At 40.3% G+C, this 11,503-nt stretch overlaps 1 protein-coding gene across 1 annotated transcript; it reads right to left on the reverse strand.

Annotated features, from left to right (window-relative positions):
• Window positions 1-17: 17 nt before the first annotated feature.
• Window positions 18-5,272, reverse strand: LOC128242343 (linear primary-alkylsulfatase-like). Its single transcript, XM_052959460.1, has 4 exons — window positions 4,961-5,272; window positions 2,532-2,738; window positions 1,904-2,159; window positions 18-1,716 (listed from the first exon to the last, which is right to left on the reverse strand). The coding sequence occupies exons 1-4, from the start codon at window positions 5,138-5,140 to the stop codon at window positions 593-595; spliced, it is 1,767 nt and encodes a 588-aa protein (XP_052815420.1). The 5' UTR covers window positions 5,141-5,272; the 3' UTR covers window positions 18-592.
• Between the last annotated feature and the right edge of the window lie 6,231 nt (window positions 5,273-11,503).

An 11,503-nucleotide genomic window follows, 5' to 3' on the forward strand; every position in this document is an offset into this window, starting at 1 on the left:
CTTTTGTTATCTTTATACGCTGAGTTTGAATAAAAAGGTACACCAACGCATTTGATACGTATTTTGCCACATAAACAATCCTATGTTTACAATAAATATGTATTCACTGAACAAGTTCTCCTGGTTAGTCTGTAATTGTTGGAGAACAGTGGTCTGTATATTTAGATGCACGATTGCAGCTTGTGTTCGTGAAAAAACAGGGTTAAACGGACGAGTTGTTTTCATGTTTAAGTAAACTGTAATGGTTTGCTCGAATATCTTCAAACGGGAAAGGTCTTGGATCCACTGAATGACACGAGGATGAAGGTTGTCCTTGACAACCTTATATATTATTATGTACTTAACAAATACATTTTAACACAATTAATATATAAACAATTTTAGTAATTTACTACAGAAATTAGATGCATACATGTTGTACGTATGCGAGATCACCATCGTCGCGTACTTACACTTGAACACGGTGAATAAAATACGAATGCTTTTAACTTATTCATCTATATACTGTTACTATCACAGGTATGCCTTAAATACATGTAAAACATTACATGTATTTTACATGAACATAAAACTGCACTAAAATAAACTATTCTCAACGTAATGTGAAATGAGAGTCTCTGTCAAAGCAGTCCATAAACGACTTGAACGCAAGTACCCCTCCTTCCACCGATATATCCCCGGAGAGGAGGGCAGCCGCGGAGCTACGGGTCTTGGCCACCACTTCTTTCCAGACCGCCTCGTTAACCTTCACACGGATGTCACAGTGTTTCGGCTCTTTGTGTCTGGAGATGGCCACACCGTTCCTTAGCTGAATTGAATGTATAGAGGGAGGGTCCGAGAACTCAAACACAATGGTCTCGTTTCTGTCTTCACACTCTTCCGGTTTAAAAAGACGCGGAAGTGTATCGATTACGTAGTCAATAGGAAATGCATTGATAAATTTAGCTTTGGACCCTTGTGGGGAAGTGAGTTTGAGTCCTGTCGCTATTTCCATTGCACAGGTAAGATAGTAATTTCTACCGTTGTTACTTAACTGCCTAGACCCTAGTTCCGTTAGAGATTCTACCTGAATGTCTTTAGCGACATTATTCCCTGCATCCAACCTAGCCACGTACGAAGACAGTTCCAACGCCCATTGAAAATCGTTGTTTTGAAGAGCCGTTTTAGCCTTTTCAATCAATGTTTCAGCGCCGACCAACTCGACCATCTTTTGAGCTTTTTCATCCCTTGTGAGTGGGTCCAGGTCAACGGGGTCCCCACTAAACCAACCCTCATGCTCCGTAAACACAGACTTGGCCGACCATTTCACCGAACCATAGAATTCCTTCAAAAAAGGGCTGCTGGCAAGTTTGACAGGAAGTTTGACCATGTTAGCGATTTCATCTGGATGGTAGCCATAATTCGTCAACCGCAGTGATTGGTCGTGGATGAACTGGATGGCGTCTCGGTACTCAGTGAGGACCTTCATGACGGTGTCGTGGCCGGTAACGGGCCGAGTGTGGCTGGGAATCAGGATGTCCGGTTCCAGGTCTATTATCTTGTCCAGGGAACGAACCCACGTGAGCAAGGAACGCGTCTTGGTGCCCCTAATCGCGTATAGGTTGGGGAACGCCCGGTACAGGTCATCCGCGCACAGGAAGGCCCGCTCGCTAGGCACCCACACTCCGATCTGGTCGTCAGTTTCACCGGGAATGTGCACGATTTTCAAATCAAGTCCTAAAGAGAATAAAAATATCCCATTTAATCTCTATAACGGGATGAATGATGAACAAACAACTGATGTGCTTGGTCCCTTAAAGTGTCTCTGTCTTTAATATTAATGCATATACACATTATTAAAAAAATCACTAGTAAGACAGATAAGGTCTTCAAATATAATTCTTATCGTCTTGAACATAATTACCCCCAAGCTTAACGTCCAATTCATTTCCAGGGACAAACTTGGTCGGGAATATAGGACCGATATCGGTGTTCTCAACCCCGTACTTCAGACGGTGACCGATTCCCGCGGACACCTTTTCTGGAAGAAACACGCCGAACTGCCGCATGGCCCGCGCAAAGTGGGCGTCACTGGCTCCAGTAAATAGAACTTCAAACCCTTTCTTGATTGACGCATGGGCCCAAACATTCGGTGGATGCAAATCGTCTTCGACGAACGCCTGGAAGAATGGAAAAATATTTCCTCATAATTATGAGTTCATTGTTTACAAGTAATGTTTTGCAACCTCACTATCACCTCAATTTGATCAAATACTACCTAAAACAAAAGATAAATCGAAATCACTCTAACAGTAGTCAAAATAGTATAATTCTCTAATTCTAAATTTTCAACAACACTTTTCTGCGCATACACTTACAATCGAAAGGCTTAAATCAATCATTTCCGTCTCCAGTACGATCTCATAAACCAATCACTAAAAAAGGCTCGCTCTATTGAGCGAGCCTAATAATGTGAGCGTCTTTTATTTTGTGTTGACAAAATTTGTTGAAGCAGATAGTTAACAATAGTGTATGATAACAAGTGTACGTACTGTGGCGCCGTTTACGTGGTCAGCGTGATTGTGCGTATATATGATGTCAGTGACGGGCTTGTCCGAGATTTTCCGGAACTCGTCGAAGATTTCCCGAGCTCCTTTCAGCGTTTCCGTGACGTCCACGATCACAAGCCCGGATGGACCGACCAACATGATCGAGTTGGCGAGTGCGTACCCGAGTCCAACATAGATGGAGTCCGTAGCCTTTGGAGAAAGGAATCATAATTAACAAATATTACACACCACTGAGGTCATATGACGTTAAAGGTCCGGCTAGTCAGCCCCCGAACTGGATTTTTACTAAATATAGTGATATACGAACCGATCAACTTTATATACACAAGGAAGTGAAACAATTATATAAAGTATAATATATAACTATAGTAACGTGGTTTGAATGACAAAAACACATTATTTTAAAAACTCCGGTGTCTTTTTTAAGCTTCAATCTTTCGCAATCACGCTGTAGTCATGTTCATGTGTTTTAAGAGATTTTCATATTTAACGAAAGAAGATTTTATTCGATTCTGGCTAAGCATGCGATGATTTGAATTTTCACGCTAAGGTTTAACAAGATTAGAAATTCTCCAGGTGCCAAAAAATGGCACTTTTCAATCCACAATGTCTTGTGATGTGTTTTGTGGTGATTGCTTCAGTTTTAAAGGGCTGCAACAAAGGTTTACACTGGATTCATACACAAACAACGTATTCATTTTAATGCATTATGTTAAAGCTGCACTCTCTCAGATTGAAAGTTTTGACAATTTTTTTTTGTCTTGGAACGAGCTAATTTTTGCGAAAAACCATGGAAACCAGTTAAATATGACGGCTGACAAAAAATTAGATCGCAGATTTTTGTAATTAAGTTAAAAAATGATGTTTTATGCATTTTTTCTTAAACTGTTAGTAACGGTTTAGGCCATAAAACATTAATTTTCGAACGGAAATATGAAAATCTACGATCTGATTTTTTGTCAGCAATCTTATATCATTGGTTTGCAGATATTTACGCAAAAATATGCTCTTTCTAAGACAAAAAATAAAAAAGTTGTAAAAATGGTAAATCTGTGAGAGTGCAACTTTAATCTCTCATTTGACTTTATTGATCAAAACAACAAAAACACAACAATCATGATTTATGTACAGATGAAAAATGTTAGTCTTTATAAATGGGATTTCAATTAGTAGTTACGTGGGTTAAGAAAGCGCCCAAATAACGCTAACATTTTTATCTGTTCACAGATCATATGTTTTTGTTTCGATTATTAAAGTAAAATAAGTGAAGTAGAGAAATGCAATTAAAATGGATACGTCTCTTTTTTGCATCTATCAATTGTAACATTTAAGGAAGATATTAGCGTCTTAAAACAAGAAAGTAAATGTTTTATTGACTCTCGGCTTTAAATGTGAAAATAAATCATCAAGAAGTAACAATACATTATTGATTGGATAATCTTGAACGATTTGACTCGAAAACATATCCCTATTGTCGAAAGACTTTTCCGAAAAATTGCAAATGAAATTAAAACAAATATCAGAGTATTCACTCGAAAAATAGCTCAACTCAATAGTGCATAGCATTATTGTAACTTAAATCTAAATAAATAATGAAATTTGAACCATTTCAACTTTGGGTATTTCCCCTCCAATTCGGAAATTTAAAAGACCCTTAAACGATTCCAAAGAAGAGCTCAATTTAATAGCAAGCCGTTCACATCTCGGATTATGAAAGAAAACAAAGTTTATAACATATTTATTTCAGTTTGAGTGTGAAGAGTAACAAGATATAAGTGTATATTTTGAGAGGCCATATCCGCGACCTCTTGGCTAGAAAGTGAATATCATACCACCCTAGTACTACCCCAGCCTTTTAATGAACACATGGTCCCTTGCGGCAAACATCGCACATAATTATGAAAGCTAGTTTGCAACGACATTACGCGCATTTTGATATCAGTGGAACACATATTAAATACCTCAGTAGTATATACACATCAGATTAAGATACTATTATCAGGGTATATTTCATCATAATTAAGGTTACATTGAAGTTGGTAAGGTCATTGATACGGCAAGCAATTTCAAATTTAATTTAGATTGCATTAAAACCATGTCATCTGCATGTATACTCCAGGACTTCACGTTAGATAGAGCGTTACTTAGGGACACAACTTTTTTACTTTTGCCCCTCCCTCAGAAAAGAAAATTGATTAAAATGTTTGCGATTGGTTTTGGAGTACTCCCAAAGACATTTTGGCAATTTCTAGTCCAATATTGTGCATTCTGAGCGTTCTATTACTTTTTCTCCGATATTATCATAAAAGTAAACTTGAACAATTTAATGTCACCGGTTGCACCCTCACACCCTAAATCCGCTAGTCTGTACACCGAATCATGCAATTACTTGTGTAATGATCTTGACTGACCTTGATTATTTCCTTCCTGTTGAATTCCTTGGCGTGCTCCTGTATCTCCCGAAGCGTGTCAGTACTCCTCACCAACTTCCGGTGGACGGCTTCTCGTGCGGCTCGGCTCCACTCCTGCCGCCCGTAGAACACTGCCGCAAACAGCAGAAGGAGCCCCGTAAACAAGCCCAGTTTACTCATGATTGAGTTAAGAAAGGGGAATCATAAGATAAGTAATTTAATAGATACAAAACATTCACTCCTGCCGCCCGTAAAACGCGGCCGCCAACAGCAGGAAGAGTCCCGTAAACAAGCCCAGTTTACTCATGATGGAGTAAAAAGGGGGAATCATAAGATAATAAAAGTAAAATAGATACACAACTATACAAGTAGATAATGCATGAGGTTACGTACTTATTTTAGAGGGTTGTTATCTGGAGGTGCATAGGTGTACCCTTACCGTCAGGGAACATACTGAATTATGCCCTGAACTATTGATGGAGATTTATCACAGTCATGATGAGACGCTTGTGTATTTGCTTGATAATTTAAATTTAAGAATGGCGTCACCTATACGACAGATAACAAAACGCGAAAATGAAAGAAACAAATTTATTCTAGGAATGCATTATAAATAACTCCATTTTATAAAGACAAACATGTTAACCAAGTTTCATTGAAATTGAGTAATTCGCGTAAGCCGTATACCAAAATTATCCATTCACTTGCATACGAGTTGACCCAAGATATCAGTCATCCAGCTGACTAAGTCGAGAACTTTGCATGTCTGGGTATTGGAATTGTTTTTGAATATTTTGGTACTTTTACCTAAACACTTCATAAAAACTGTGGTAAAAATGACCGACAAAATCTCGAAGGAATAAGCATGAGGCAGGAGACGAAGGAATATGCATGCGATAATAGAGACAACTCTTCTGCCAATGGCTTGGTATTCATTAAAATACATCTATTTTTCAGCCAATGAAAAAAATCAGATATGCACTCATTATGTATTAAGAATTTCAACTATTGTCCTAACCATGCTACCACCGCCTACTACTACTAATTCGAAATACACAGTTGCAATTAGTTATCACATGGTCTCTTATGGCTTCAAAGTGTGGCATATAGTTATCACACGATCTCTCATAGTGTGGCATAAAGTTATCAAAACGGTCTCTAATGGCTTCAAGGGGTTGCATACAGTTACCAGACGGTCTCTTATGGCTTCCAAAAGTGGCATTTAGTTATCAAACAGCTTTAATCGATTCAAAGTGTCGCATATATATGCATGTAGTTATCAAAAGGTCTCGTATGGCTACCAAGAGTGGCATATAGTTACCATACGGTCTCTTATGGCTTTAAAGTGTGGCATATAGTTACCATACGGTCTCTTATGGCTTCACAGAGTGGCATATAGTTACCATACGGTCTCTTATGGCTTTAAAGTGTGGCATATAGTTACCATACGGTCTCTTATGGCTTCAAAGAGTGGCATATAGTTACCATACGGTCTCTTATGCCTTTAAAGTGTGGCATATAGTTACCATACGGTCTCTTATGGCTTTAAAGTGTGGCATATAGTTACCATACGGTCTCTTATGGCTTCACAGAGTGGCATATAGTTACCATACGGTCTCTTATGGCTTTAAAGTGTGGCATATAGTTACCATACGGTCTCTTATGGCTTTAAAGTGTGGCATATAGTTACCATACGGTCTCTTATGGCTTTAAAGTGTGGCATATAGTTACCATACGGTCTCTTATGGCTTTAAAGAGTGGCATATAGTTACCATACGGTCTCTTATGGCTTTAAAGTGTGGCAAATAGTTACCATACGGTCTCTTATGGCTTTAAAGTGTGGCATATAGTTACCATACGGTCTCTTATGGCTTTAAAGTGTGGCATATAGTTACCATACGGTCTCTTTTGGCTTCAAAGTGTGGCAAATAGTTTTCACACGGTCTCTTATGGCTTCACAGAGTGGCATATAGTTACCATACGGTCTCTTATGGCTTTAAAGAGTGGCATATAGTTACCATACGGTCTCTTATGGCTTCAAAGTGTGGCAAATAGTTTTCACACGGTCTCTTATGGCTTCAAAGTGTGGCATATAGTTACCATACGGTCTCTTATGGCTTGAAAGTGTGGCATATAGTTACCATACGGTCTCTTATGGCTTCAAAGTGTGGCATATAGTTTTCACACGGTCTCTTATGGCTTCAAAGGGCTGTATATAGACAGTTATTAAAGTGTGGCATATAGACATAGTAATCACGGGTTGGCATATTGGCCTTGTAATCACGGGGTGGCTTATAGACCTAGTAATCACGGATTGGTAAATAGATATAGTAATGCCGGGGTGGCATATAGACCTAGTAATCGCGGGGTGGCAGTTAGACATATTAATCACGGGTTGGCATATAACCTAGTAATCACGGGTTGGCATATAACCTAGTAATCACGGGTTGGCATATAGACGTAGTAATCGCGGGGTGGCATATAGACATAGTTATCACGGGTTGGCATATAGACATAGTAATCACGGGGTGGCATATAGACATAGTGATCACGGGGTGGCATATAGACATAGTTATCACGGGGTGGCATATAGACATATTAATCACGGGGTGGCATATTGGCCTTGTAATCACGGGGTGGCTTATAGACCTAGTAATCACGGGGTGGCATATAGACATAGTAATCGCGGGGTGGCTTATAGACCTAGTAATCACGGGGTGGCATATTGGCCTTGTAATCACGGGGTGGCTTATAGACATAGTTATCACGGGGTGGCATATAGACATAGTAATCACGGGGTGGCATATAGACATAGTTATCACGGGGTTGCATATAGACATAGTAATCACGGGGTTGCATATAGATATAGTTATCACGGGGTTGCATATAGACATAGTAATCACGGGGTTGCATGTAGACATAGTAATCACGGGGTGGCATATTGGCCTTGTAATCACGGGGTGGCTTATAGACATAGTAATCACGGGGTGGCATATATACCTAGTAATCGCGGGGTGGCATATAGACATAGTTATCACGGGTTGGCATATAACCTAGTAATCACGGGTTGGCATATAGACCTAGTAATCACGGGATGGCATGTAGACATAGTTATCACGGGTTGGCATATAACCTTGTATTCACGGGTTGGCATATAGACCTAGTAATCACGGGGTGGCATATAGACAGTAATCACGGGGTGGCATATAGACCTAGTAATCGCGGGTTGGCAGTTAGACATATTAATCACGGGTTGGCATATAACCTAGTAATCACGGGGTGGCATATAGACCTAGTAATCACGGGGTGGCATATAGACATAGTAATCACGGGTTGGCATATAGACCTAGTAATCACGGGATGGCATATAGACATGTAGTAATCACGGGATGGCATATAGACATGTAGTAATCACGGGGTGGCATATAGACATGTAGTAATCACGGGGTGGCATATAGACATGTAGTAATCACGGGGTGGCATATAGACATAGTAATCACGGGGTGGCATATAGACATGTAGTAATCACGGGGTGGCATATAGACATGTAGTAATCACGGGGTGGCATATAGACATAGTAATCACGGGGTGGCATATAGACATAGTAATCACGGGGTGGCATATAGACATAGTTATTACGTGGTGGCATATAGACCTAGTAATCGCGGGTTGGCAGTTAGACATATTAATCACGGGTTGGCATATAACCTAGTTATCACGGGTTGGCATATAGACATGTAGTAATCACGGGTTGGCATATAGACATGTAGTAATCACGGGGTGGCATATAGACATGTAGTAATCACGGGTTGGCATATAGACATGTAGTAATCACGGGGTGGCATATAGACATGTAGTAATCACGGGGTGGCATATAGACATGTAGTAATCACGGGGTGGCATATAGACATGTAGTAATCACGGGGTGGCATATAGACATGTAGTAATCACGGGGTGGCATATAGACATGTAGTAATCACGGGGTGGCATATAGACATGTAGTAATCACGGGGTGGCATATAGACATGTAGTAATCACGGGTTGGTATATAGACATAGTAATCACGGGTTGGCATATAGACATGTAGTAATCACGGGTTGGCATATAGACATGTAGTAATCACGGGGTGGCATATATTCATGTAGTAATCACGGGTTGGCATATAGACATAGTAATCACGGGTTGGCATATAGACATGTAGTAATCACGGGGTGGCATATAGACATGTAGTAATCACGGGGTGGCATATAGACATGTAGTAATCACGGGTTGGTAAATAGACATGTAGTAATCACGGGGTGGCATATAGACATGTAGTAATCACGGGTTGGCATATAGACATGTAGTAATCACGGGGTGGCATATAGACATGTAGTAATCACGGGGTGGCATATAGACATAGTAATCACGGGTTGGCATATAGACATGTAGTAATCACGGGGTGGCATATAGACATGTAGTAATCACGGGGTGGCATATATTCATGTAGTAATCACGGGGTGGCATATAGACATGTAGTAATCACGGGGTGGCATATAGACATGTAGTAATCACGGGGTGGCATATAGACATGTAGTAATCACGGGGTGGCATATAGACATGTAGTAATCACGGGGTGGCATATAGACATGTAGTAATCACGGGTTGGTAAATAGACAAAGTAGGTTGGTAAATAGACAAAGTAATCACAGGTTGGCATATAGACCTAGTAATCACGGGGTGGCATATAGACATGTAGTAATCACGGGGTGGCATATAGACATAGTAATCACGGGTTGGCATATAGACATGTAGTAATCACGGGGTGGCATATAGACATGTAGTAATCACGGGGTGGCATATATTCATGTAGTAATCACGGGGTGGCATATAGACATGTAGTAATCACGGGTTGGCATATAGACATGTAGTAATCACGGGTTGGCATATAGACATGTAGTAATCACGGGTTGGCATATAGACATGTAGTAATCACGGGTTGGTAAATAGACATGTAGTAATCACGGGATGGCATATAGACATGTAGTAATCACGGGGTGGCATATAGACATGTAGTAATCACGGGGTGGCATATAGACATGTAGTAATCACGGGTTGGTAAATAGACATGTAGTAATCACGGGATGGCATATAGACATGTAGTAATCACGGGTTGGTATATAGACATGTAGTAATCACGGGTTGGCATATAGACATGTAGTAATCACGGGTTGGTAAATAGACATGTAGTAATCACGGGATGGCATATAGACATGTAGTAATCACGGGTTGGTATATAGACATGTAGTAATCACGGGTTGGCATATAGACATGTAGTAATCACGGGTTGGCATATAGACATGTAGTAATCACGGGTTGGCATATAGACATGTAGTAATCACGGGGTGGCATATAGACATGTAGTAATCACGGGTTGGCATATAGACATGTAGTAATCACGGGTTGGCATATAGACATGTAGTAATCACGGGGTGGCATATAGACATGTAGTAATCACGGGGTGGCATATAGACATGTAGTAATCACGGGGTGGCATATAGACATGTAGTAATCACGGGTTGGTATATAGACATGTAGTAATCACGGGTTGGCATATAGACATGTAGTAATCACGGGGTGGCATATAGACATGTAGTAATCACGGGGTGGCATATAGACATGTAGTAATCACGGGGTGGCATATAGACATGTAGTAATCACGGGGTGGTATATAGACATGTAGTAATCACGGGTTGGCATATAGACATGTAGTAATCACGGGGTGGCATATAGACATAGTAATCACGGGGTGGCATATAGACATGTAGTAATCACGGGTTGGTATATAGACATGTAGTAATCACGGGGTGGCATATAGACATGTAGTAATCACGGGTTGGCATATAGACATGTAGTAATCACGGGTTGGCATATAGACATGTAGTAATCACGGGGTGGCATATAGACATGTAGTAATCACGGGTTGGCATATAGACATGTAGTAATCACGGGGTGGCATATAGACATGTAGTAATCACGGGTTGGTATATAGACATGTAGTAATCACGGGTTGGCATATAGACATGTAGTAATCACGGGGTGGCATATAGACATGTAGTAATCACGGGTTGGTAAATAGACATGTAGTAATCACGGGTTGGCATATAGACATGTAGTAATCACGGGTTGGTATATAGACATGTAGTAATCACGGGGTGGCATATAGACATGTAGTAATCACGGGTTGGCATATAGACATGTAGTAATCACGGGTTGGTAAATAGACATGTAGTAATCACGGGTTGGTATATAGACATGTAGTAATCACGGGGTGGCATATAGACATGTAGTAATCACGGGGTGGCATATAGACATGTAGTAATCACGGGTTGGCATATAGACATGTAGTAATCACGGGGTGGCATATAGACATGTAGTAATCACGGGTTGGCATATAGACATGTAGTAATCACGGGGTGGCATATAGACATAGTAATCACGGGGTGGCAGTTAGACATATTAATCACGGGTTGGCATATAACCTAGTAATCACGGGGTGGCATA

Source organism: Mya arenaria, chromosome 8 (assembly GCF_026914265.1).
Source record: "Mya arenaria isolate MELC-2E11 chromosome 8, ASM2691426v1".
NCBI classification, from domain to species: domain Eukaryota; kingdom Metazoa; phylum Mollusca; class Bivalvia; order Myida; family Myidae; genus Mya; species Mya arenaria.

Bases quoted from the DNA above. Each gene is read 5' to 3' on its own strand.
- LOC128242343 (XM_052959460.1), bottom strand. From the start codon at position 5,140: ATGAGTAAACTGGGCTTGTTTACGGGGCTCCTTCTGCTGTTTGCGGCA. The intron at 2,160-2,531 runs GTACGTACACTT...CCATTCTTCCAG, and splicing joins ACCACGTAAACGGCGCCACA to GCGTTCGTCGAAGACGATTT. The intron at 1,717-1,903 runs GTAATTATGTTC...TATTCTCTTTAG, and splicing joins ATTGGACGTTAAGCTTGGGG to GACTTGATTTGAAAATCGTG.